Source organism: Poecilia reticulata, linkage group LG11 (assembly GCF_000633615.1).
Source record: "Poecilia reticulata strain Guanapo linkage group LG11, Guppy_female_1.0+MT, whole genome shotgun sequence".
In the NCBI taxonomy this organism is placed as follows: Eukaryota; Metazoa; Chordata; class Actinopteri; order Cyprinodontiformes; family Poeciliidae; genus Poecilia; species Poecilia reticulata.
The window spans coordinates 26,733,975-26,761,243 of record NC_024341.1 but is presented as its reverse complement, the minus strand read 5'-3'; the positions used below and the strand labels follow the sequence as shown (position 1 = coordinate 26,761,243).

Below are 27,269 nucleotides of genomic sequence, written 5' to 3'. Positions count from 1 at the left end.
TATACCTGTAGACTTGACAAGTTTTACAATAGATGCAATTCCAGTCCTCTAACATCTTTTTCGGTTTTTAGCGATAAGTACTGCCACTGTATCGACACTGGTTTTGTTTAGCAAACACTGTTGTTGTTGTCACCTGACCTGCGCATGCGCTGATGGATAAATATGCTGGGGCGGACTATTTAGTGTGCGAGAAGCTGTCGGCTTGCTTCTGTCGTACATTTCAGATAAAGTCCGATCAAATCCAATAGATTTAGGTGTATATCGGACCAATTTCCGATATCAATACTGGATCGAAACATCCCTGATGGAAGAGAGAGACTGGCAAGGATCTATCCATGGACAGCTATTTTAGATCAGGAGGTTGGAATAAACATTCCTGCTGTAAAGCAAAAGATGGCCTAGTCGAGGAAGACATATGCAGATTGACCCACATTTCTCGATTCTGAAGCCCAATAACCAGAAGATAACATCTGCAAGAGAAGAGCTTAGAGAAAAGAATATGCATCTCCAAAGTCCAAAGATTTGAAAAGTGGGACGAAGTTTGATTTTCTGACAAAAAAACAAAACAAACTGTAATCTGAATGTTTCTGATAGAAGATTCCTCTGGAGATCCGTCATGATCTGGAACTTTTCCTTCAGTCACACAACGGAGCTGCATGTTAATCAAGGGAATCGTTTCTCTCCAGTTTTCAGGTTTTGATGATGTTTCTGCTCAAATTTAAGCACAAGTGATACATTTTTAACCTTTTTTCTAAACTTGCTCATTAAAACCAGATCCTGCCGAGCTCTGAGACGCTGCTTGACTTCTTGTCTTGCTGCTCTCTTTAAGTTCAAGGAGGACGACTTCCCTGTTTGTTCTCGGTGGAGCTACGTAGGTCCGTTTGACCGGTGCTGCTCAGCAGAACTTTTCCTGCTTGGGGTTATAAGCTGATTTTGCTTTTCCATCAAAAGCAGAACATTCCCAAGCGGCGTGGCGTTCCTGGAGGCTCGCCTCCTAGCGCCAGCCCCCTGTGGGTGATTTTTACTGTAATAAGCAGGAGTTGAGATGAAAAAAACTGTCTGAGATGCTCCCCGAGGCTTGTTACCAAACATTTTTATCTCTAATTAAGTTATAGCTCCAGACGTATGCTATGTTTGTGCTCTGCTAGTCATTTTCAAATGGTAAAAAATTGAGTTTAGAGGAATTTTGCGAATCCTGATTTTCCCTTTTCTTTTGCTGCAGGTGTCGTTGCTCAGAAAGTGCGAGTGGAGGAAGAGTTGGAGGCGTATCCCACAGAATCCGTCGATCTGCGCTGTGAATTCGTCGATGGAGGGAGTTTAACCAAGCTCACACAGGTTGGCACAAAAACCAACACTGTTTTGATTAGCTTTGAATGCTTTGGCTTTGATGACTTTCTAAAGGTTAGAAGAAGGGGGCACTGCATTATTTTGGGGCTAAGATTCCTCCATCTCCCAAAAACGTTCAAAGAATCAACAATAAACATGTTTTTCTGAAAGGAGATCGACTTTCTGTTGAAAAGAGTTTCTTTTTATAGAGGTAAAGAGCAGATTTTTGTGGAAACCTGAGCAGCCTCCACAGCAGGATAAAAGCTGGCTCTAAGAAGCTCCATCAACAGATGGGTGGGGGGATGAAGCTCCAGAGGATGAGTGGAAAACATACTGATGGATCCCTTTTTACAGCAACATCAACACAAAGCATTTTTTCTGTGAATCTAAGCTTTTCTCTTAATTATTTCCAAAAATACTCTATTTTATTTTGTATTTTATTGCTATTTAACATGTAAGTAGTTGTGTTATTAATCATAATTTGCATTCTGCAGTCTTTTCCCCAAAGTATCAGAGCATCAGCTACAATTAAGCAAGACTTTTCTGAACATTGATTTGTTTTAACGATTTCCACATATTAAACATGATTCTTTGGTACAAACCTCTGATCTTTCTGGGATAGCATAATTTTTAAAGATTTGATTTAAAATGTTTGAATTTAAAACAGAGAATTTCAATAATACAAGAAAATGGACAAACACCAGACTGACATTTTTAACTCCCTTGCCTTTAATGACAGCCCAGCTTTAATGCAGGTTCAACTCTCCTATGAATGTCTTCCAAAAGGTTGAGTCTGTTTTTGTAAATACGTGGCAACTTTTTCACACCTTTTGTAATCAGACACTGATGTTGGACGAGAAGATCTGGCTTGTAGTTTGTTCTTTTTCATCCCAAAGGTTTTCTTTCTGGACTCTCTGCCTCTCAAGAATCTTTCACATCAGTCTTGCTTGCTCTTTACGTTCTGTGCCGGTGCACAGTGATGTTGGAACAGGAAGGACAATTGGAAGCTTGAAATTGTTCAGAATGTCTCTCTGTGTAGAGCCAAGATAATTTAAACCAGACTTATGCTTTGGATTACCAAACGGAAAGGTGTGAGTCATCACTCCAGAGAGCCCATCTTCGCTGATCTAGAATCCAGAGCTCCACTGCATCCAGTGCTTTGTGTTTCTGGATGTTTGATTTGCTGAATCACTCAGCAAATCAGTGATTCAGAGTTGCGACTTTGGAAAAATAATGTCAAATTAGTCAAGATTTGTAAATTCGCTTTGTTTCGATTAAGTTATTTACTTTATCAGCATAGTACAAATAATCTCTTTTGACACACTGCAAAAACAGAATCATAAGTATTTTTTGGTCTAGTTTTTAGTGCAAATAACTTTATTTTTCCCTATTTAAAGTGAGCTAACTTACAAGTATCTTTCCACAAGAAATAGGAGCTTTTTTAGGTTAATAATTCTTCATAGTGATGGAGGACTTGTTCCACTGATAGATTTTTTCACTAATAACAAAACATGTTCCCATGTTACAAGTGAAATAAGTGAAACTAGTCCTTTTGTTTTTCCCCAAAAATTAATAAGAAATTAACTTGGAACAAGTTCCTAAAAAGTTACTTGCAAGTTTTGTCTTATTTCAAGTGTACTAAGATATTTTTACTAGAAACTAAACTAAAAATACTTGGTAGCATTTATTCATACTGTAGACAGTTCAGTCCAATTTAATCTAACAGCAAATCACACAAAGTCACATTCAGTTTGAAAATGATGATGACATCTAAGATTTTCAAAGTCAGATTTTCTGACTCCAGCAGAACCAGTACCAGCCTCTGTATGGGCGGTGCCTCTAACCATTTGAAAAGTTGGACAGAAAAACAACAGAAATGCAGGGAGAACCAGGAGTATCAACCTACCAACTATATGTGGGAAGAAAAACAAAGAGCCTTGCGTTTACTCAACTTTCTGCCTATGTAACAGATTCATCTCTGCAGCAATGTTCTAATGAGCTGCAGACAAGAAATGAGAAGAAAAACCGCAGCCTTTGGCATTGATGTTACAGAATTTAAAAAAAAATCATAGGGAAATAAATGTAATCTAGCAGATGCTCTGCAGAGCTTCTGTTCTGCAGCATAAATAAACACGCCCACACCTCCATGGAAAGGTGCCACTAGTTGGTGTTTTGTTCAGGCGTCCTCTTTCTGCTGAGTGAGTCTGTGCATGCATCCACCCCTGCTGCTAAAACAAACAGCTGCTCTGTGCTACGGACAGCAAAGCGACCCGACACGTCTGAGTCTGTTCCACAGGTCAACTAAATAATTGCTTTGGTCAACAAATCCTGTTTTACAAACTTTATATTAGGCCATTGGCAGGCTCTGTTATCACGTACAGAAACATCACTGATTACATGAAGTTCTGGAAATAACTTGGCATTATATACGTCTGCCTTGCATCACAAATTTAAACCTTAAACATCACAGAGTTTAATGGATTTGCATAAAAACATCCAATGTAAGATCATTATGAAATTACATACACAATCCTCTCATTTCCAAAGTTTATTTTAATTTAGATTAGAATTAATCTAAAGGCTCTTTCTATGAAACAGATTTATATCCAAAAATATGTATTTAAATATGTCCAATCCTACATTGAAGTTCATTTCAGTATATTCTCAATATTGTAGTTACAGTGGACCATTATTTACAGGAGCTAGAGATCAGAAATGCCTGCAATTTCCCAGCTGTATTTTACTTAGAATATTTTAGATATGCTCTACAAAAAAAACAAAACATGCAAGTAAATTAAAGTTTATTTTCTGCACGAATTTCCACAAATGCTGAACTGTGAATTAGTCTGTACTCGGTGCACAATGTTCAAAGCTAAGTAGTAAACTGTTTTCTATCCGAGGAGCCCAGGTGGTTATATCAAGTTTTCTCCATTTCAAATGTGTGCAAAACTTTTTGTTATCCTGCTAATGTTGTGAAATGGTAAGAATTTCACAATTGCAGTGTTTATTTAAAATTAGAAATGAATTAATATGATATGTGGATAATTCTGCTCACACAGTAACGCGTATTGTCCAAGAAGACCAGTACATACAAAAAGCTCTGGTGTGATGTAAAAACATGTTTCCATTACGGTTTTTACAATTAGCCAGAGGAATGCCGTATTATAAAAACTGACATTAACTTCACCCAACCATCAGATATTAAACATGCAGCTGTGTAGGGGTAAACAAAGCAAACTAATTAATTCTGCAGGAGTTGTGATGGTTTTCATTCACTTCCTGCCCATTTCCAGTACGTTTCATAGAATACATAAACCCCCCGCATAAATGAGCTGTTTGCTAGTTCAGTTGGATCTTCAGGGATCTGCTGCCCTCAGGCTGCTGGTTGGAATCAATAGGTAATTTGCTCACATATACAAAATCTGAAATTGCACATGGATTCATTAGTCCTGTGTTTTATTTTCGCTGCAATCAACAACTGAACAGGGAGTCTCATCTCCTAATTTGAGATGATATGTGGCGTAGAGTCTGCATCCCTGTCTGTATCCCCCTCTGTTTCGCCGTTATTTTCCCCCTCAGATGTCATTCGTTTAGATGTTTGCTAAATGTGTATTGATGAGCTGTATTCCCTCTCCTTCCTGGACTCCCACTTTAGCCAATATTCGGCTGTCTCTTTGAAAACAGCAGAGAAAAATGAAATCAATGTGGGAAAGCATCACAGTGTTCTCCCTCAGGGCAGAGTCTCTGCAGATATCGATATTTGTCACAATCAGAAATCTCTCAAAGAAAAGCTTATAATGGTCCTTGAGAGAGAATCTGTAAGTAAAGCAAATCTTTCATTCAGTCCCGTAAAAGATTTATGGGCCCTTACCCAAAGTGTTTCTTTGTTCTTTTTTACCACTTTGGCTGATTTTGGTGCATCTCAGTAACTTGAATGTCATCAAAAATGAATCTATTTAAGTCATTTCTTTAAAAAAAAAAAAACCTAAAATTTCTGTAGTTGTACTGCAATGAACTGACTGTGGAGGATATGTGGCAGGAATAGTAATCTAAAAAAGAATCAGTAAAGCTATAAGATGCATCCATCCAACGTTTAGAAGAAGATGTCAGTGAAAACATGTCAGGTTCTTGGTGTGAAAGTCCTGAACACGCCGTCATTACAGTTCTTTTATCAGATTCAAAGTTTATATGGATGGAAAATCTGCTGCTTTCACCAAGTTGGATTGTTCTATATAGAATAATCCAAATGGGATCCTTAAAGTCCCATTTGGAAGAATCCAAGCAGCTGACGGATGATTGAAGGTTGTCATGGAGAGCAAACAATCCAGATGTTTTGTGTGGAGACTTATTAGGCCTATTCCAGCCAATAAATGCAATTCCAGTCCTCGAGTGCCACTGTCCCGCAACTTTTCCTCTCTGCTTCCACACACCTGAATCAAACGAATAATTAATGACCAGGCCTTAGAAAAACCTGCTGACATGGAAATAATGTAATTCAGCCATTTGATTGAGGTGTGTTGGAGCAGGACACATCCAAAAGTTGCAGGAGAGTCAAACTTGAGGGTTGGAGTCGCAGACTCTGGATCTAGTCTTATACATTATGCTAAAACAGAGAGATGGTGAGCTAATATTAGAATAACTCATTCCTTACTTTTGTCTTTCTCACAAATGAGGTCAGATCTTTAATTCCAATATTTCCATGTTTTACTTCTCAGATTTCTGTAAGAATTAGCCCATTAAAACTTGCTGTCACCTTCCACAAGTCCTAATTCTGTCTGAATGCTTCAGTTCAGTTTCACCTTCATATTTTAAAAGCACCTGAACTTCTATTTGCTGCTGTACTGAACTGAGATTTGAAGTTAGAAGTTATTTATGAGGTGGCTGCATTAACGTTAAATAATTCTGACTTGAGCCTCGACTTCTGATATTTGAAGCAGAAGTATACATTTTCAACGATGCCTCTCTGAGGACTCAATTTATTTATTTACAGAGATTTTTATTTACTGTAGCTTGAACTTTGCCCTCATGTGAAAACACACAGAGACATTGAAACACAGCAGTCACCAAGCGCTTACCTATAAGGGTCACTTGTCATTTCCGCTTGAAGAAGCTAAAGTTTGTCCTGAAGTCATTAAGTTCAAAGCTCTTGAAAAATGCAGCACCACTCTTTGCTGTGTCCTGTTTAATGTTTGCACACACTATTTCAAATCTAGCTGTTGTAAATGTTCCCATTTCATCTCCATGAATCCATGTAGCCTTTCTGTTCTGTATCGTGGTGCAGAAAGTGAAGGAACGGCAGGTTTGGTAAGTCTTTCTGATTATATGTCCAGCTGACTGGATAAGTAAGCCATTCAGTGTGTTTTAGTGGGAAATGTGTCGCTTTAAGCGAAGCCACTTGATGATTATAAAGTAGCAGCTAAGAGCCTTTTACTCTCCACCTCCTACACATGTAAACATGTCATTGGATTCTCTGACGTCAGCTGTCCACGCTCTGAAACCTCCTCTGCATCAAAATAACAATTAATGTAGTTAAAACTGTAATAATAAACCATAAAATGGCAAAATGTTAATTTAGCAGCAGAGGTGGTTGATGATGAGTCTTCTTCTTTTTTTTTAAAGCAATAATGTCTTCCATTTACATTTCTTATTAATGTAACATTTTCATTTTGCAATATTTTTAATCAAGGTTGCTATAAATCTGTTTAGCTGGGTAATTGGTCTATAAAATTCAATTTAGTCACTAAATAAAATGTTTTAAATGTGATTCAGTTGTTGTCCTTGTTCTCCAAACAAACCCAAAAAGGCCTTTTGGCATTTTTTATTTATTCATGTTTAATTATGTAAAACAAATATAAGTTATAAAACTGGGTTTTTCCATCGCACAGCAGGTTTTTTTTAACTGCTGTGTATTTTGCATACTTTTATTCTCACTCCATTGCCTTAAATTAGCTCATTAATGTTCCAGTGTTTGTTAAAACACTCTGCTCTCCCAGGTATCGTGGATATGGGAACCTGTCGATGGCCAGAGGGACAACATTGCCGTGTACCACCCCACCTATGGGCAGAGTTTTCCCAACGTGGCCTTTAGGGATCGAGTTATTTTTCTCCAAAACAACCTGAGGATCCCGTCCATAAGGATTAAAGACCTGCGCATGTCCGATGCCGGACGGTACACCTGCGAGTACGCTACGTACCCGTCTGGAAACGAGCAGGGAACCACCACGCTCATAATGCTCGGTGAGTACGCACACCAGACCACAAACAGCTGTTTGTGTCGTTCATTTATGGATAAATATATGTCAGGCCCACATGTGAATGATTAAAACACCAAAATCCTCCACAGGACTTGCACTTTCTGTCAGCGGAGCTTTAGAGAGGCTTTGAAAAACTCCTCTTACTGTTCATCTTTCCTCTCCGCCGTCTGATTATCTCTGCGTTTTAAAACAAAACGGTTCCCAACGGACCTGAAGTCTTAGAAGGCTAAAGTTAAAGCACTGCCAAATTGTCTCTGGGTTTATCCTGATAACATGCTGCATAAAATATAAGAAGGATTTCCTGGAAATACTCTTGATTTGACTCCTGGGGTTTCTCCAACTCGCTTTCAGACTGTGAAGGAAGACTCAGGTAATTTGGGTAAATGTGTTGATCTGATGTGATCAGAGGGTAATTTGGAAGATGAGATGACCTGCAGGTGTTTTATTACAGAACTTCCTACTGTATCACTTATACGTGTTATCTGAAGACTGCATAGATTAGCTTCACCAGCATTTTGTCTTCCTCCTGCCCAGATATTTAAAATGGATGTTCTGTAATTAGTTTTTGACTGCAGCATACGCATGTATTCCTTCTGTATTTGGTGCAGTCTGTTAAAAATTACAACTTGCAGCATGGAGGAAATAAATGTTTCTGTAGCCTTTTCTATTACACAGAGATGCAAGCTCTCTTTTTAAAGGAAGAGAACAAAGATTAAAAATAAAACATAATTTTTTATGAACCTCTTTTCTACTTTAAAACCCAAATATGACAGCAAACCAAATAATTAAAGATAAAAAAAAGCAATAGATGTTCTGGCACGGTGAAATTTTTTCATCCCAACACATACACGCTGGGAGCTGCCTTTACTGCATTTCATCCACCAATCAGGCGTAACATTATGGCCACCTGCCTAATGTTGCTTCGGTCGCCGTTCTGCTGCCAAAAACGGCCCAAACCTGTTGAGACGTGGAAGCCTGTGGACCCCCGAAGGTGTCCTGGAGTATCTGGCACCAGGATGTTAGCTGCAGAACCTTCTGCCGCGGTCCAAACAATTAAGGCAGTAAATTACAGTGACAATGGATACAATGCCACTGCTTCCCATGATGCTCCACCCAGGACCCTAATGTGACGCCATCTTGAAAGTAAACCACCACCATGCTTGTATTTTTAAATTGGCTAATTTGTCCAGTCAGTTGCAAATGCTTTGTGTTTAAAATGACTCTACAAAACGTAAAGAAGTCTGGGCTTTATATATGGGAAGTTTTTATTCACTAATGCACATCTACTAAACAACTAGCCATAACTATTTTTCACTTTAGACATGGGAACATATTCTGACTCCTAAAGAATGACCTGAGTGTTGCTGCTGACGCTGTCGTTTGGTGTTTGTTGAATGAGAACAGAAACTTTTCGTAGGTTCTGTTAAGGTAGGAAAACTTGTTTTATTACCTCTTAATCCACACATTAACAGAGTTTAAGATCAAATTTAATATGCAGCAATCTTTTTATTTACCTTTAATAGATCATAATCCATAATTAGCTGTAGTATTGTCAGTTGCCGTAATAAACAAAATGTAATAATGACTCATTGACAATTAATGTATAACTAATATGAATAAATGGAAGTTGGTTGATGGTTAATTTGTGTTTCTGAAACTAAAGTGCTACAGTTTGATTGCCAAAACCAATATTTATTTTGTTTGGATTTTTAATACAAGTGTAATTAAATTACCTTATTCATTTAATAATAATAATAATAATAATAATAATAATAATAATAATAATAATAATAATAATAATAATAATAAAAAAAAAGTCTTCCTTAGAAAGTGATGAGAAGTTGGATTCAGTCCCCCTTCCTGATTATGTGTATAACACTCTAACAGGAAGCAAGTTTCTGCTCCAACATGACAGGAACCAGGACAGAAACCTAACAGGAGAGATTAATGATGAGCACAAAGCAGCAGAGCAGGAACTCCTGCTAGAACTGGGAAGAAGGACAAAATGGCACCAGACGTCCAACGGTTTATAGCTAACAGGACGGTTCAGGGACACAACAGACAAGTTCCATTATAGTAGAGGGAACAACTGTGACCTGGTACCAATGGTAGAGAGGATAGATAGTTTAAAGACTGAAAATCTGAGGGTTTTTTTAATTTGCACAATTTCAAAACCTTCAGTGCCTTAAAAATTAAATTCTTGAAAGCAAATGTAGCTTATTTGAATACTTAAAGTGAACAATATGTGTTGAGGAGCAAAGTCTAAGATGCCAAGTGCTTGTTCAGTGTTCGCTCTTACCCTCTGCATTGTCAGATCTCAGCAGACTGCAAAGCAGCAAACACTTAAAGCCAATAATGGGAGTAGTAGAAAAATGCCACTGAGGCTGGAGTCTTTGTGGTTTAAACTGAGTGGGTGTTAAAAGGCGACACATTCTTTTTGCAATCTTAGACGGCTTCTACTATTTATCCATTTGCCTTGTCAAAAAGAGAATGATGCCGGAGTTTTTTCATCTCCAAAATAATAATAATAAAATAAACTTAGAAGGCTTCGTGCTTAAATAACAAACTGTTCATTTTGTTGTTTCCCTGAAGTGCTGCATGCACACATTAAAAATTAGTCCTGGAAGAACAAGAGCCTCCTACATTCAGCACTCTGCAGAAACAAACGCTCTAACATAATAGACCCTGGGCTGAATAGACAGAGGAGTTTAATATTCTCTAGATGCCTGATGCTTTTATTCATCACTCATTCTTCAGGGAGAGATGGGATTTTGAATCCTTGTTTTCTGTTTTGTTGGTTTATTTTTCAAGAGAACATATTATTAGTCATTTCTGTCACTGAACGGTCAAAAGGCTGTTTTTCTATTGTAAAGAGGCAGACGAGAAGATTGTTTCAAATGGGGGCTGTGAATAAATTATTACCTGTTTTTCATATTAAACTCAAGGATATTTTGTCTCCTGCACAAACATCTAATATATTTTTTCACTCAGTTTATGATATAAATCAGACTAAGCATTTCCTGAATTTTGTCATCTCGGATTAGCAAAAATAATTTCTTGGGGCTAAATTCCAGAATAATTATGGTTTTATAAGAAACCTTTATTGCACTTCAGAATTTGACATAATTTTGTTCTGTATTTGGTTTGTAAACCGAATGAATTGGGCCACATGTTTTGGATATCCTTTAAGTTTGACCCATTGCTCCTAACAGAACCGCTGTAACCGGATCAGATTTGTGCTTTTTCAGCCCTTCCCACAAATTTTGATTCATTTTCTGCAGGGCTACTAATAATTAGACCCATAGCTTCTCTGTAATGACACATTTAATTGCATCAGACTATTTTTGCTTACTGATAAAAATGAACATTAATTTTGTTACCTTGTCAAAGTGTTCTCTGACGCTTCACCGTCTTCTTTCCTCATTAAAGGTTTAAGGTAAAGTGACACGTTTGGTTCACATCCTTGTCTGTTTGTGCAGCATCCACCATTTTTAAAGTGAAATCAAATAAATAGAAGTGATATTATGTTGGCAGCTGTCTGTATTTTGACCAGCTTTACAGGAGCGTTGAAGTTGTTTTGACGTCTGTCATGGAGCAGTTGGCCATTTTCTGAAGAGCATTACGTCATATTCAGAGGGTCAGCAGGTCGTAGGGCTATCCGTCCCAGAGATAGCATGACACAGAAGATGCATTTTTTTGTTGTGGTTCTGTAAAAGGAATATGGAGATATTTCCTGGCTTATGCAGAGAAGGATCTGGGCTAAGCCTCCCAACTGCTGCTTCTCTTGGCACGAAGTGGAGCCAGACTGGGAAATACCTGCTGGAAAGCTCGGTTGTCTTTTTGTGTGGATCTGAGGCGGTGCCAAACTCCCTGAGACTGAACCTGGCCCGACTGAAAGCATTTGGCAAACTGAATACCTCGAAGTCACTGGAGAACAGTCGTATTCTATCTTCTTGGAAATGCAATCCATATGAGCCAATCACATTAGACCCCACGGCTGCTGGAAGCCAATCATATTACGTTGTATTGGATATTGAACCACGGGCTCCCCGATTGTATCATGACTTATTTTAGTATGAATACATAATCCTAACAGCACTTATTGGTTAGAGCAGCACAGCCAGCCAATCTTGTTAGCTCTTGTTGGAGTGTGAATTTAAAAAAATGTCTGGCGTGGCAGTGATTGATGGCATATCATCTTGGATGGGGACCACACGTAATAAGTGGCAGCCAAATATATTGCATCTTATTGAATTTAGCGAAGCCAGCAAGACAGAAATATGATTGCAGGTGAGGGCGAGTGCAGTACATTAGCGGTCTGGTATATGTGCGTTCATGCAGCTGCTGTTTCAGACGAGGGTGTTAATGTACATTCAGGTGAATGGAGTGGATCTGACTTCACTGAGGGGAAATAAATGGTGTTTTTTCCTGCTAAATTCTTGCAGAATCTATCCTGTTGTGATTTATTTATTTGGCTTGCTGGTTGAACTTCTTATAAAGCTGTAGTGGCTGAAGGTATTTTTTTTTTGGTGTGACAAACGTTCCCCTGAAAACAGAAGCTGTTAGTTATAGTTGCACATAAAATCACAATCTGAGCAAACTCATAATGCATAAGAGGTTCTGGACGCCGATGAGGCATAACATTATGAGCACTGAGAGGAAGTGATCAGGACTTGAGCAAGTTTGACAATTAACCAAGTTATTACGACTAGACCACTTCACCAAACAAGACCGAGTCGTTAAATAAATCCCACTCAACTCGCTAAATATATTATCAATAGGGAGACAGTGAATGGATAGGACATCAAATGTTGCATCCATTAAAGTCTTGCATTCGGTCCTTTGCGATCGTGATTTTGCACACAATGATATTGCAGTGACTGTTGGACGTTCGACACACTGTAAAGCTGTAGCAGTCATGAGATTTTGCTGATATGTTTATATTTGCACATTTAGACCCATTTCACTTCTTGTCAGTCACATAATTCTCTTTTAGTCCAATTTTAAGCTTGCTGTTGGAACGAATTTGTGCCCAGTCATGTCTTCTCCAACAAGAAAGTCACGAAACGACTGAAAACCTTCAGGATCGTCCCGGTCAAACTGCAGTGCATTCAAAATGGGTAAAGAGCCAGAACTTACAGGAACGACGTTACATATACCTGGAAACATCTTTGGTTCCCCCAAGAGGAAACGTTTATTAAAGGCTAAACTTTTTCTGATACATTAACTCAAACAAGACCCAAAGCAGTCATGTTTTTGTAAAGTGGGAGGAAGTCGGAGTACCTGGAGAGACCCGGACATGCACAGGGAGAATATGTAAACTCAGTGGAGACTAAAGTAGGTCAGAGTTCAAACCCAGGACCTTCTTTTCTACCAGCTGTCCCGCCGTGCAGTCTTCTTTTTTTTCTTTTCATTTTTTCTTTAGATTTTCAAATTAAAAGTCAGAATCAGAACGCACCAGCAGGTTAAAACTACAATAGTAACATTCATCTTGTTTTGTTTATTACATCTGCAGATGTAAAATTACCACATGATTGAAAGCTTATGCTCATGAAAGGAATCTTAAATTGAGCATAAATAGCCTTTAAATGTGGAAACTTTAGATGCTTCTAATATCCGTGTGGCTTTTTTTTCTCCTTGCATGTCAATGATGGTAAGAATTATTTCTAATTAATGCCTTTTAGACGATTGGATGGTTCATAGAGGCAATCTAAATTAATCTCAGGCCAAAGTTATTGTCTGGTAACATTTCCAGAGGCCAGTAATGAGTTGTCAAAACGTTATAATGATTACAGGATAAAAGATTCTCATGTTGAATATTCATGTGTTGTTATACGTTGACATGGAGTTCAGACGCAAACAGATGTTTTCATGACAACCTGTGTAAATGTGTGCAGGGGAGTGTCAGGCTGAGAGCAGAGTTTTCTGAACCCGGGCAGCTGGTGAGACATGGATCCTAAAGCCTTCGCAGGATCTAGAAGCATGTATTGATTTTTGACAATGCATTCAACAAAGTAGAAAATAACAGAATAAATCACCTGACCGCCCTTCATCACAGCACAGCGGTGAGAGATGCCATGTTTAGAAATGGAGAGAGGGAGGAAACATCAATATGTGTCCCCAGCCTTTTGTTTGACCTGCCTTGAAGACGCGGCGCGCTACCAGGCGTCACGCACTGATCAGATTTTCTATTTAAAACCCCACATGATCCGGTTGTTCTACATGATTATTTTTTATTTTGCTGAAACTGCATGGGTCACATTTACCAGCTAGCATAAAGCCAGGCTCATGGGTTGCTTTAATCTGATTTGCTAACATATCAGTTTCAATTTTAAGAGCCACACACCAGCGCAGCCCACTAACCCAGAGGCATCAGGGGAGGAAATGGTTGAGTTATCATCAGGGCGAAGGTCCGTGTTGTCTTTACCTGGGAAATATGTTGGGCTGTTTTCTCTACCAAACCGATGTCTTTATCAACGTTTATATACGTATTTGTGACTTAATGATGCGCTTCCTGCTTAGTTGACCTGTTCTAACATAAATTATGTGCTAATAATGTTAATTATTTAGCTACTAATGAAAGTGTTTAGTATCCACACATGATTGAGCAATAGATAGTTGTGTATTTACTAACTATGCAGTGGGTTCATAGTTAACCGATGCCTGAACTTCAACATGTTTTACTGAAATCTTGTTTCACATGACAAAATCTTTCCTCGATGTCATCGGAGAAGAAATTTTAAACGTTACCATGAGTAGCAAAGAAACGATCTTAAACTTCTCTGACAATTTTAATCCCTTTTGGTGTGAAGTATTAAAAGTATGTCAGGACTTCTACCTCAATATCCTCATTTTGTTCACTATTTACAACATCCAATTATCTGGAAACGTTTGTTTTTTTCCCCTTAAGATTATAAAATATATAGTTTTTTTCCCTTAAATGTGTTGTGTTTGAGAAACATTTCAAAATAAGTGACGAGTTTGTCACATATATAAAGCTGATTTTACTTGCAGGGCTGAGAATAAGCTTATAATTGGTTAAACTCTGTATTATTAGTTCTATTTATTAGGCAGATATTATTGGAATAGTAGCTTTACCTTTCTTACATTTTTACCAATAATCATAATAAGCTGAACTTGACTGTTTAACTCTGATATTGTGTGTATTTAGATCTTATTATATATTTCTTTATATTATGCTGAATGTACAGTTATGAATTGGCATCATATAAATAAACTTAATTTAATTATTGCCTGTCAAGTGATGCTACTTTAGATATTTCATTTTATTAGATGAATCATGTCATATTAACCGTCTGCAGCATCATAGCCTCTGTACAAGAACCTCAGTGGTAAAGTGCAATGTAAATATTTTCTTTCAGCAAATTGATTTTTTTGAGTTTAAGATAAACTTACACAATCAGTAGTTGTTTTTTTAGTGTATTTTCAGGCTATCACAAAAATCCCGTGTGGGTTTTAGTCATTATTTGAATGTGTTGCAGTGCTAGTAGTGGGAAAACAGTGTAAATAAATATATAACCGGCTTTCCACCCGTCGGTGAGCTCTGTTTGTTTAAGCTAACTGCTGTGCTGATAGAAAACCTCAGGCTGAGGTGAAGAGTCGAAGCTGCTCGATTGGATGCAACGTCACGGAAAACATCATGGACAGATTCTCCTGACGTCTTTAAGCCTCCAGATCAATCAAAACCCATTCAGCCGCTCTTTTTTTTTTTTTTCCTCATCCTTTCTGCTCTGTGACTCTTTAAACGTATTTCTTTATTTTTCCATCTCACCCTGCATTTGTCACATAATTTAATAACAGCTTTGTCTCGTTTCTATCAATTTCTCATCTGTTTTATTAGTGTTCTCAGTGCCGTACCTTTATGTTGAGACAATTTCTGCAGGTGCTTTTCTATTACAGAGCAACTCTGAAGTCACCTACATAGAAGATGGAATAATAAAATATTTGATAATAAATTCAAGCAGTAGTGGGAATGTAAATTAAAAAAACTGAAATCATTTCTTAGTTGCATATAGATGGGACAGATGGTGCCGTTCCCCTGTTCTTCTGACACTGATTCTCTTTACCACACTCTAGAATTTAATTATCTCCAATAATTACACGTCTCCACCTTGGCTCTGTCACTCATCTTGACAAGAGCCTCACAATAGCAGTTCTGGCTTATTTTAAGTCCGTTCCGGGGAACAAGGTTGAAATGTTTCCTCTCCATCCGTGACGGCTCGCTGTCCTGTCACCTCGGCAGACGTTTCAGTCAGCGAGGTGGAGCCAAACGTCTGGACTCTGGCAGTTTTTATACAAGAACTCGACAAGATTGAAAAATGTACAACCCCATGATGAAACGGGGGGCCAATCTGCGCAGCAGGCAGCAGCTTCGACGTGTCATTGATGCTGGTATCAAAGAAGTGATACATGACACGCAGCACAAAGCCAGAGGCGAGGTTCTGATGTCGAAGTCTGACCAGAGTCAGAGCTGCAGGTGATTGACAAGCTCACATCAGAGAGGGAAATTCAGCCGTCTCTTCCAAAACACCAGCGCAGCGCGGAGCAGAATGGAGGAAAAAAACTGAAAATGACTGGGACGAGGAAGGTTTTATCTTCTCATTCTGGATTGGATGAGATGCGGCTCCATCAATAAACCGTCCAATTTAAACTGCTTATCAGGAAGCCGACAGGCATGGTGACTGAGCCAAAGATCCTTTAGAGTACCAATCTTTTAGTGATTATCTGCAACTGGTCCAACGCTGCAGTTACATGTGAACATCACTGAATTAGCATACCATTTGGAAAGGTGATTTATTTAGGTCATTTAATTCATAAACTCACAAATGGCTTTTCTACACACAGAGTGGTCTACGTCTGCTGTTTACGTCTGTTTGATGCTTAAAGCAGATCAAAATTCAGATGTTGGGTCAGAACAATTCTAAAAATATTTTTAATACTCAACTTAAAACCCACCTGTTTAGAGTTGCTTATGGCTAAATTAGGGTTAAAGTGCCGGTTTTGATGTCTTCCATGTTTTTATGTCTTTAATGTTTTACATTTTTTTATTTCTTTTCTACGTTTTAATGATGTAAAGCCCCCCGGAAAACGTCCCAGTTAAATGACGTTTAAAGTTCTACGGGGTTTAGAGTCCCAGTTGACGGAGTTTCAACTAAAAACCTAGAGGTTGGAGTCCCTGTCAAACGGTGTTTTTGACTAAAGTCCCTGAGGGTTAGAATCCCAGTTAAACGACGTTTAACTGAAGTCCTAAAGGGGTTTTAATGTTTTGGTTTTTTTTAAATCTCTTTCTCTTTATTTAATGTCACATGCTGTTTTTATTTTAATTATGTAAAGCACTTTGAAATGCCTTGCTGCTGAAATGTGCTATACAAATAACATTTGATTGAAATATTGTGTTCATGTTATGACCCACACAATAATGCATAAGGATGCTGCTGTTTCCAAGTATAATCATGGAAAGTTTAGTTGAAGTAAAAAGTTTGGTGGAAAATGGGTAAACAGGAAATAACAGCTTTAATGATCTTTAATGAGAAGCAGAGCTTGAAAATGTATGAAATCATAATAATTATGGGAATAAATGAGAATTTTGCTGAATTAACACTGGGGGTCATTTAACCAAGATGTTATGTCTAACCATAAATATGATCATGTAGTTTTTTATATAGACAAGCATCCATGTGAAATTTGCTAGTGAAACATGCTGCCTTATTCACATCTATAAGTAAAACTGAAGTTTATGCCTTTCATGACCTGATCTGTGTGTATTTATAATGATCCAGGGTTGTAGACATCATAAATGCCCAGTTCATGTAGAGGGCATTACCTCATTACTACAAATAATAAATATACTGAAGTGTTTCCTTCAACTACAAGTTTGTTTGTGACAGAAAGGCCAGATATCTCTCAAAATATAATGAAACAAGGTAAAAGGAGCATGAACTCTGGGAAAATATTAGATGTTTTAATTTTAATTTGATTAGAAATTACATGTTTAAAAGATTTCTACTGTTTGCCAGTGGTTCTCTTTGCCAAAAGTACCAACACTGGCTCTCGCAACCATGGCATCACCGGTTGATTGTCAAGAGGAAGACGAGGCGCCACAGCCGATGAAGGTCATTATTCATCAAGGCCTCAGCAGAACCGAGGCTCATCGGCTCCATGTCACACCGCAGTGGTCAGCGCAGACCGTACAGGACATGGACGTACATCTGTATCAAAAAATCATTTCTATTGGTCTGACGTAACATTCCACTTTTAATATTTTCATCAAGAATGATTAAAATTAACCTTAATTAAGCTTAAATATATCTATTCCATGCTCTAAATGTTTGAGTTTTGTTTTTAAATGAAATGAGTGAGATAAAAAAGCTGCTTTTTGAGGATATTCTAATTTATTGCGACACAGCTGTATGTTTGAGACACCAGATGGTTGCTGTTCTTCTTGCAGCGATGAGACAGCCTGTTGGAAATGTGCTTCCACACACCTGAATGACTCTGATTAATCAAAGTGAAATCCTCTTATTTGAAGGAACTATTTGCCCACATTTTATATCAACATGTAAGGAAACCAGGCTCTGCAGATGCCACTTGTTATATGATCTGCATCAAATATGAACAGGATACAGAGACGTGTGCATGAATATAAAGAGATCCTCTCACCTGGTGGCTGGTTTTAGCTCAGGAACTTTAAATATATGATATCTAGAGAACATTATTCACACATTTGTGTCATCACTTTTGCATTACTGTAATGCTGTTTTTACCAGTCGGGACAGATCATCAGTTTCAGGTCTGGATGCTGTGCCTGGTGAATTTCAAAGTGTCGGTCGATTTTCAAAACCTGACACACCCCACATGTTAATAAAAAAAAATCCCAGGTATTGCAGGCTTTGTCATACAATACAGTCTCATGGCAGAGAGCACAACACACACACACACCGATTTCACACACATACATTCACACATCAGATGCCAAATTTCACAGAACTCAACATGAGTTCGGTGTAAACAAGCATGGCTGACTGGGAAGAAGCAACGGTGATAGTTTGAACTATTTTAACAGAGAAAAAGGACAGTAGAAGTTCATGGCATTTGTTTTGTCTTTATTTTGGATTCCCCTCTGTGTTTCCGTCACATTCAACAGGTCGTGTTCTTGTTCGTCCTCGGAGGAAATCACACCCTGTGAAATCGAGTCAAGATGATCCAACATGTTGAATATCCCTGATTTTAGATGGAAGAGATCCCAGTGTCCATTGCAAAAAGGACCAGATCTCTCTCAACACGCCTCACCCTGCAGAAATCTCTCTTTAGATTATGTTAAGAGCCATCCTGATAATCGGGGCATTTTTAAGATCGTCAGGAAATTGGCATAAAGGTCTTGCTGTGTGAACCAGGCTTTTCACTCTGTGGGTCTTAATGGCCCCTCAGCTTTACTTTTCTGACTGGAGGATTCCTAACGACCAGCTGAGAACCGTTTTGTTTTCTCAGGCTCTGATGTCATGATTTCACTCTTTGTTATGCTTCTTTTCTCACTATGTGCATTTTGGTTGTGATTTTTGTGCTTTATAAATTGACTTTACTAACTTACTAGAGGAGTTACTTCTTAGATGAAAGTCTTCTTTGTTCAACTGTGACACTTCCAGAAAAACAGGTCACTTTTAGAGGAGCAGGTCATGTTTGCACAAAGAAAACAGACCCAAACTGGACTGACAGAAATAACAGCAGCGTTTTTTCCTTTCGGCTCTGGAGTGTTCCTGTGCTCCCTTGAAGGTCAGCACTGTGAAGCCTGTTTGCTGCTGGCAGACAGCTGAACTTGATGTGAGAAAGCGGACATTTATTTTGTCCCTGGCAGCAAAGCGGTGCTATTTGGTCGTTGTACTTCACTTTTAAACAATCTTTTGGTTTAAAATATGTTTCATTTCTTAATAGACTTTTTTTTATTGCAAATACATCTTGCTTAGAGGCCCTTTCAGATCTCAAAATGTTAAGGGCATTATTATTATTTTTTTTTAATTTATTAGCAAAAGAATAACAGCAGGAATACCATCAAGATCCCCCCCACCCCCCACTGTGAGATTAGGTTACTGCAGTGAAAATAAATACATTTTGTTTGTCCAAATAAAAGAAGAGTACACTGTAAATATTTGGTGGTACAACGAGGCATTTTTTAAAGTGTTATTGCAATATGGCATTCAATTTCCAAAATAGTTTTCTGTTGTAATAATTGTGTATAATATTGAAACTTTGTTGGTGCATTGGTGGTATTTTACTACTTTTATGCCCTGAAATGATTATAAAAGTTTAATATTTACTGTATTTATTAATAGGTTTTGTAAGTTTTTTTTGTAAAGTTTTCTAACTTAGATATTTCTTGTGTGTTTTTATTCAGCGTTATCAGTTTACTTTGGTGTTTTTTTGTAATAGCAATACATCAGTTTAGTATTAGTCAAAATCATGCAATATTCCTTGGTTTGTTCTGTGAATTTAAGCTGAAAGCAAAAGCAAAGTAGAGAAATTATAAACACATGAAACTGATCATCTCTTCCTTCTTTCTTCTTTTCTCGACTCTTTTACACAAACTGTTTTTTTTTTTTAACCTTTTTCCTTCTGTGCCTCTTTTTTTGGATTTTGGACCATCTGTGTTCTTATCACCACGGTTTCTCTTCCCCTTCCACCTTCTTCCCATTTTCTGCGACGCCAGCCAAGCCCAAGAACTCGGCCAAAGCCGTGACGGTCCAGGCTGGCAGCAAGTCGGTGATGGTGGCCCACTGCGAGGCGGCGGACGGGAAACCGGCCGCCACCATCAAGTGGCTGGCGTCGGTCGGCGGCAACCACTCAACCAGCTCCACAAACGGGCCGGACGGCACGGTGACGGTTCGGAGCGAGTACAGGCTGGTCCCGACGGCGGAGGACAACGGCAGAGAGGTGACCTGTCTGGTCGACCAGAAGACCCAGGACCGGCCGTGGACCGAGGTTCTGAAGCTCTCAGTGGAGTGTAAGTTACCTAAAACAAACACAGAGGCAGAAAACAAGTTTGAATCAGTCGTATGTAGGGTGAAAATAAGTTATTACATTATTAGAAATGAAGCAATCCACTTTATTCACTTCCAATATCTTTTAAGTTGTAAAAACTTGACATGTTGTTCAGTTTTTTATTTATTTCTTTTATCTAAACATTCACAGTGAATCACGCCGACATTCCAGCTGCCCATCAGTCTGTTGGTAGCAGTGACTGAATGCACATAAACCAAAACCATATACAAGTTATGTCTTCATGCAGCAACACAGGAAGGAAATGCTTCCCACTGAACGTCCTGCTCATCTTTAATAGGATGTTAAAGGCCGATTCAGCAGAAATATAAGTGAGACGTGTGATAAACATGAGCTGCATAAATACATGGGAAGAAGAATGCAGCCATGCATGTATAAAGAATGCATGGTTGCAAAAACATGAAGGGCAGAATGTCCCAAAGCTCAGATTGATTTTAGATTTAACGCATTTTCTCCTCACTTAAGATTTTTAGAGAAAAGCTGGACATCCGTCAGTTGTTGTTGTTCTTATTGAGAGTTTTATGACCTGCGGTTGGAGAGCTCAGCTGTCTGAAGGCCATTTTACTGGAGCTGTGATGCAACATGTGGACACATCATGAACTCATGTCTTATTTTCTCTCATTTCTTCCTGATTTTCACCACAAACATTGTGTTGTTTCAAATAAAATGGCCCAACAGCAGAGTGCAAAAGTATTTGCACCTTTCGACCTTTCCAGAAATTTATTAAGTTAGTCACAAACCTTCAAGTACTTCATCTGCATTTTATGTCACACAATGTTTTTTATTATTAAATTAAACATTTTAAAGTGTGGCATGCATTTGTATTCAGATCTACAGACTTATTTTTGTCTGCTCAATTAAATTAAACGGAAAACGTGTCTGAATATTAATGTTCAAGTTTCGCCACAAACCGATGGATTTAGGTCTGAACCACACCAACAGATGGATGTGCTTTGATCTAAAGCGTATATATATATTTCTGCTGCAAGTATCTCCACAGCATGATGCTACCACCACCATGCTTTACCATGGGAATGGTGTGTTCACGTTTACTGGCAAACTGCAAAACTTCCTTTTGTTTGTTCCAAAACTGCCTTTCTTCTTGCAAGTCTTCAGTAAAGACAGAGAGTTTTACCCTGAAAATCACCCATCTTTAACGCTCCCCCAGAAACTTTCCCCTGATGAAACGGAAACCTTAAAACACCAGGAGCAGCCAGACACAGCCATCACAAAAACTGTGAAAAATATTAAAAAAGTTAAACCGCATCAGTCTGTAAAACAATTAACAGGACTGCACTGTCAAAAATGATCCGTTTATTTATTGTAATTAAGCACAACTTTCACTTCCAGACCCTCCGACCGTCACCATCGACGGTTACGACCACAACTGGTATGTTGGTCGCTCTGACGCAGTTCTGTTCTGCCATGCCACGGCCAACCCCGAGCCCACCACCATCACCTGGACAACGTGAGCAGCACACACTCCACGTCTTTACAGCACAGATTAACCTGTAAGGTGCAGCAGATGGACGACGGGTGGCTCTGTCCTCGTGTTAACCCCGTCCTGTCTTCCTGTTTGGTCGTTTCCAGGGCTTCGGGCTCGCTGCCGGACACGGTGGTGGTGGAGCAAAACAAGCTGACGGTGAGGAAGGTGGACGACGCCGTCAACACCACCTTCACCTGCGAGGTCAAGAACAAGCACGGCGCCAGCAGGAAAACGCTCACCACGTTCGTCATCGGTGAGTCCGAACAAAACCTCCCAAACACACAAAGACGCCGCAAACGCCAAACCGCACGTCTGCGGTTTCTGCAGCGCAACTTGATGCAGAAAAACGTCTGAATGCTCAACGTGTCCTCCACCCTCCCCCACCACTCACACACACCTGCACACATGCATGCAGATTTCATTTTTGGAAACTCTCACATGCTGGGATCAGAGCTGATCTGATCGCTGTGGGGGTTCTGATCTGTTTGCTGCTCGCTGTCAGCTGGGGCCGGCGGAGGCTTTTGATTGGCTATTTCCCCACAGCAGGGCCAAATTGCACGATAAGGCCCAATACTTGTAACTTTTCAAATGAAATCTATGTGCTGAAGTTGAGTCTGTGCAGCCAGAACTCAGCTGGAGGTGATTACCTGTGAAGGAGGCCGTTATCGCACTGCCTTGGCCCTGCGGTGGACGCTCCGGTGTTGGGATTGTTTCGGGATTTCTACATTTTTCCAAAGGGTTCAAGTTGGTGTGAGCCAGTTTGCAGAGGTTTGCTTTTCTTTCTTACCGTTTTCCCACCTTCCCTCAGCAACAAATACATTTACTAACACTTTCCTGAAGTTTTCATCTCCTCCTTCCTTTCCTGTCTCATGACGTTCTGGAAGCAGGGCTGGTTTTGCTCTTGGTCGGGACTTTCTGTCACAAACTGATCAAACACGTCCACAAACTGAAACTCTCCATGATGAAGGTGTCAGAAGTTGTGTTGATTTCTCCTCGATTTGCTTTCAGCGTTGCACTCAACAGCTTCTCTACTGGTGAAAATCCTTTTCTTTGTCAGAGGAATTAGATGGATTATCACTATATTGAGCTTCACAACAAGACATGATTAAAACTAACATATTCTCTTTAACCAAATGACAGCGAGGAATCTACTTTTAGAAAATCCGTGGGAAATCTGAGCCGCAGATTTGAATTGTTCTTTTGCAGAAAACAAAGCTCCCTTTCAGCCGGGCGGTGTGCTGGGTGTGTGGGAGGTTCGGAAGTGGCTTAGCCGCTCCTGTTCTCGCTGGAAGCACAGCATTGTGACCGACTCAGAGTATCACCAAGTCAATGCTTTCCTCTTCCAGCACATCTCAACAAAATCCCTTTCAGACACACGTAAAACCCCCGCTCAGTCCATACACAGGCTCGCCCAACACTTTTAGGGCCTTGCAGAAACGGTTTTCATCTTTTTGTGTCTGAGATCAAGGCCGAGCTTTGTGATTCATCTCCTCTGTGCTGAATGTGTCGTCTGTTTCATGGCTCCTGTTACAGTAAGTAGATGGTATAAAGTGAACTCTGTTAAAGAAGGTGAGTACCAGAGGCGGTGGGCTGACCCAACGCTTTGTGTGAGTGAAGATGATAAAAGGAACTGTTGGAGTAAGAATAACTTGATTTGTGCTGAAGTCAACGCTGTGGCATGTTTCTGTATGCAGGCGCTTCTGAAAAGATTTTCTTTGCTCACTAACTAGTAAACTGCCTTTCTGTGTTGATTATGCAGTAACATTAGACATCGTGGATAAAAGAGATTATTTTATCCTCCCTCGCTTCACGTTTGGGGAAAACTCTTCACTGTCATCTTCTTTTAAAAGTTTAAACAGAAAGTGAAAAATAAAGCATCTGGTAGCACTTCGCAAAAACAACTGGCATTTTTAATAACTACTGAATAATTAATAAACCTGTTATTAATCAAACTCACATCCTTCTAGACAACTGCACAGTAGCTTTTAATTGCATGTAATGAGATGAAATAATGAATCACAGCAGCTCATTAAAGTAGCTTAGAGGCTGTGAAGACCTTTGATTGCTGCTGTGTAATATGAGCGAACATTAAATGTTTATTTAGCAGCTGAAAGATGCACAACACTTGTAGATATTGTGTTCATGTACAAGTAAACAGACCTGGTTAGTCTTATGGCATTAGTGGTGTAAATGCATCAACGGTCAGAATCAAACTGAAGGTTAGGAATTTATTTGGTGCATAAATGTTGCAGCTGTTGTTATTTTCTGTTGGATTTTCTCATCTCCTGGTTTTGCCTTTGAGTTGATCCTGATATCCAGATTTGAATAATCTGCCAGTACCAATATTTTCTGACCCAGGATGTTTTCACTTAAGTGTTTGATTTTGTTTTGCTTATTTTTTTTTCCTGGTTTTGTATATTTTCACATAAAAAAAGGCATCACCAATAATAGCTCCACTGCTACATGTGGTGCTGATTTATTCAGCTGTATTTATATTTACCAGATTGATATGAATGTAATTGGTTCAAATAACCAACCAGAAACCTGTTTCTGGTTCCTGCTGCATCGTTAACATTCCTCGTTTCGGCTGAGCTGGTGAATTCCAGCTGCAGTGATGATCTTCATGGTTGGCCGTCCCACCATTCTGATTCATATTCATCATTGGCTCAGGAGAAGTCCCAGCAGTCCAGATGGCCGGTCTGCCACTGGTAGTGAGTCACAGTGAGAACGCATCATTTATTTCACCTTTCCAAAGGATCAGCAGCACGAGGCTGAGTGACTCATTCAGACACGCCAACAGTTTAGCCACTAAATGCTCAAAGGAAGCATCTTGTTGGTGACACACGCTTCAGTCCTTCATGTTGGCTTTCTTGGACAACTTCTGTTTATTTCCTTCTATGCTCAGTTAAACACCACAGAGAAACGCTGGAGGAGTGAAGCAGCACTTTGGTATTTTCTCTATTTTGTATTTATTTTGTTGACGTAACAACCAATCGCAAGATTTTCTTTTCTTAGCAACCGTCAAAATATCACCACATTCATCTGCTAGCTTGGTACAATCACAGCAACCACTTTATATCTGATGTGATGCATTCAGGTGCAGAACATTCAGTATTACTGTCAATCTTCTATAGAAACAGAAAAATGAATAGTGGTGTATGTGGAATATCTGGGGTTTTCATGTCTTTTATGGAAAAAATGACTCACCTGGTTATGAAAAAGAAGAAAATAACAGTTGAGGCTGTTGAGGTTCCTGTTCTGGAAACTGAAAGAGGTAAATGATCATCTTTGCAGTCCAGTTCAGTACAATAACAACTGATTCTGATAAACCCCAACCAAATTTATTTCTATACATTCCAGTTCTGTTCAGAATTAATCCAATTATGATCCTATTATATGGAGCAGAGGGGTCCAACGTACAGTTTGGGATTCCTTTCAGTTGATGCAGATCTGCGTTTTAATAAAAACTGGTGTGAAATTTTCACTGTGAACTAAAAAACTGCCTAAGTTGGAAAGTAGCACAAACTCATTTTCTCTCATGTTTTTCAGATTAATACACTTTTACTCTAAAGCTGATGTGGCTAAACAAAGCAAAACATTTTAAGGGGAAATCTGCAACGTTTAATTGATCCATTTTTTGTAGAAATTACACTATTTATTTGTTTGTGCATTTAGTTTCTTGCCAGGCAGGTAAAAAAATATATATAAATGTTAAAAATAATATCATTTTTCTGACCCACAACTACCTTTTTGATCCCACAAGTGATCAGTTTGGACACTCCTGATGTAGAGTCATATTTGGTAAATCAGTGATTGCAAAAAGAAAGCAGAAAGTAAACGAACTGAAAAGGGAATAGCATTACATCAAAGTCTCATTTGGAATAAAACTCTCATCCCAAATAACCCAAAATGTCCTGGACACCCTGAGGAGGCAGCGATGACTTGTTGCTATCAGACCGTTGGGCCGAATTCATCCGACTTTTATTCAATCCCAAGCAGCTTTCGCTGGATTACGCTTTACGGTCGCAGTTAGACTCTCTTTGCAGAAATTGTCCCAAATCTCCTTTTTGGGTGTTAAAACCTCATGTTCTGTATCTGAACTTTCCAAATACTCTCTTTCCTCCAGCTAATCACACCTTAATGGAAACCAGAACCTCTTTGTTAGCCTCCTTCATGTCAATTAATAAGACAAACTAATTCAGATGATTCTGTTCCTGCCAGGAAGGAGTGTACTGACCCCTATTAAAACTGAAAGGACACGACTTAAACCCTGAGAGTCAGATGGATTGTAGACATCATTAAGGCTCTGAGAATGAAATCATAAGTGTGTCCTATCTTATTTCTAGCACTGAGTGACCGCTAGCAGAAATTGTTGAACCTTTTTACCTCACATCCTTTCTGCTGCTTCAACTTCTGAGACACAACGTTGTTTTTAGAATGGTGCTTTTTTCCGAGGTCGGGCTCCATGAATGTATCGAGCCAATTACCTCAACAGAAGACACGCTTCGGATGAGGGAGAAAATCATTACCATTGACCCTTGGACAAACACACTCGGCTGCTTTAAAGGTCAGAGTGGTTATCTGCTGCCGCTGAAGCCGCAAATGAGTAAAATGTTGCTTTAGCGCCTAAAAGCTGCTGAATGTCGCAACAGGAAGTGACTTTATGTGGGTTTTTGTTTTGGACCTGGCATCCTGAAAAGCTTTTTGATTTTTTAAACTATTACTTAGACTGAAGCATCTTTTCAGCACACGATGAACAAAGTTGTTTGTGAAATAACTCAACTAAAATGTTTAAAAAGTTTAGATAAGAATACACTTTTAATAACACTTGTCCAAATCTCAGAAACATTATCAAACCTCGTATTTAGCCAATGACGGCATTTTGCTAGTGTAAGGTCAGTTTTTCCAAATTGTCTTGAACAGCTCAGGGAGGAGATTGATGTTTTCACACCATACTGCTACAACATGGTCACACTTTTAACAAATACATAAAAACATTTCTTTAAATAATAAAAGTTGATCTGTAGCGGACGCTGCTGCGACCCGTTAGCGGTTCCTCTCTATTCTGTTATACGTTTGATGGAAGCCTCATGCCGTCTGCCATTTCTGCTGCCGTCAAGGAGCCATCACAA

At 39.0% G+C, this 27,269-nt stretch overlaps 1 protein-coding gene across 3 annotated transcripts in view; it reads left to right on the top strand.

Moving 5' to 3' along the window:
• Positions 1-27,269, top strand: part of pvrl2l (PVR cell adhesion molecule related 2 like) — a 327,549-nt gene that overhangs the window by 140,970 nt on the left and 159,310 nt on the right. For all 3 annotated transcript variants that reach the window (XM_008422836.2, XM_008422835.2, XM_008422834.2), the window contains exons 2-6: positions 1,223-1,335; positions 7,320-7,563; positions 20,302-20,595; positions 22,002-22,119; positions 22,242-22,390. In XM_008422836.2, coding sequence (XP_008421058.1) covers positions 1,223-1,335; positions 7,320-7,563; positions 20,302-20,595; positions 22,002-22,119; positions 22,242-22,390 — 918 coding nt within the window. The remainder of the gene's footprint in view (positions 1-1,222; positions 1,336-7,319; positions 7,564-20,301; positions 20,596-22,001; positions 22,120-22,241; positions 22,391-27,269) is intronic.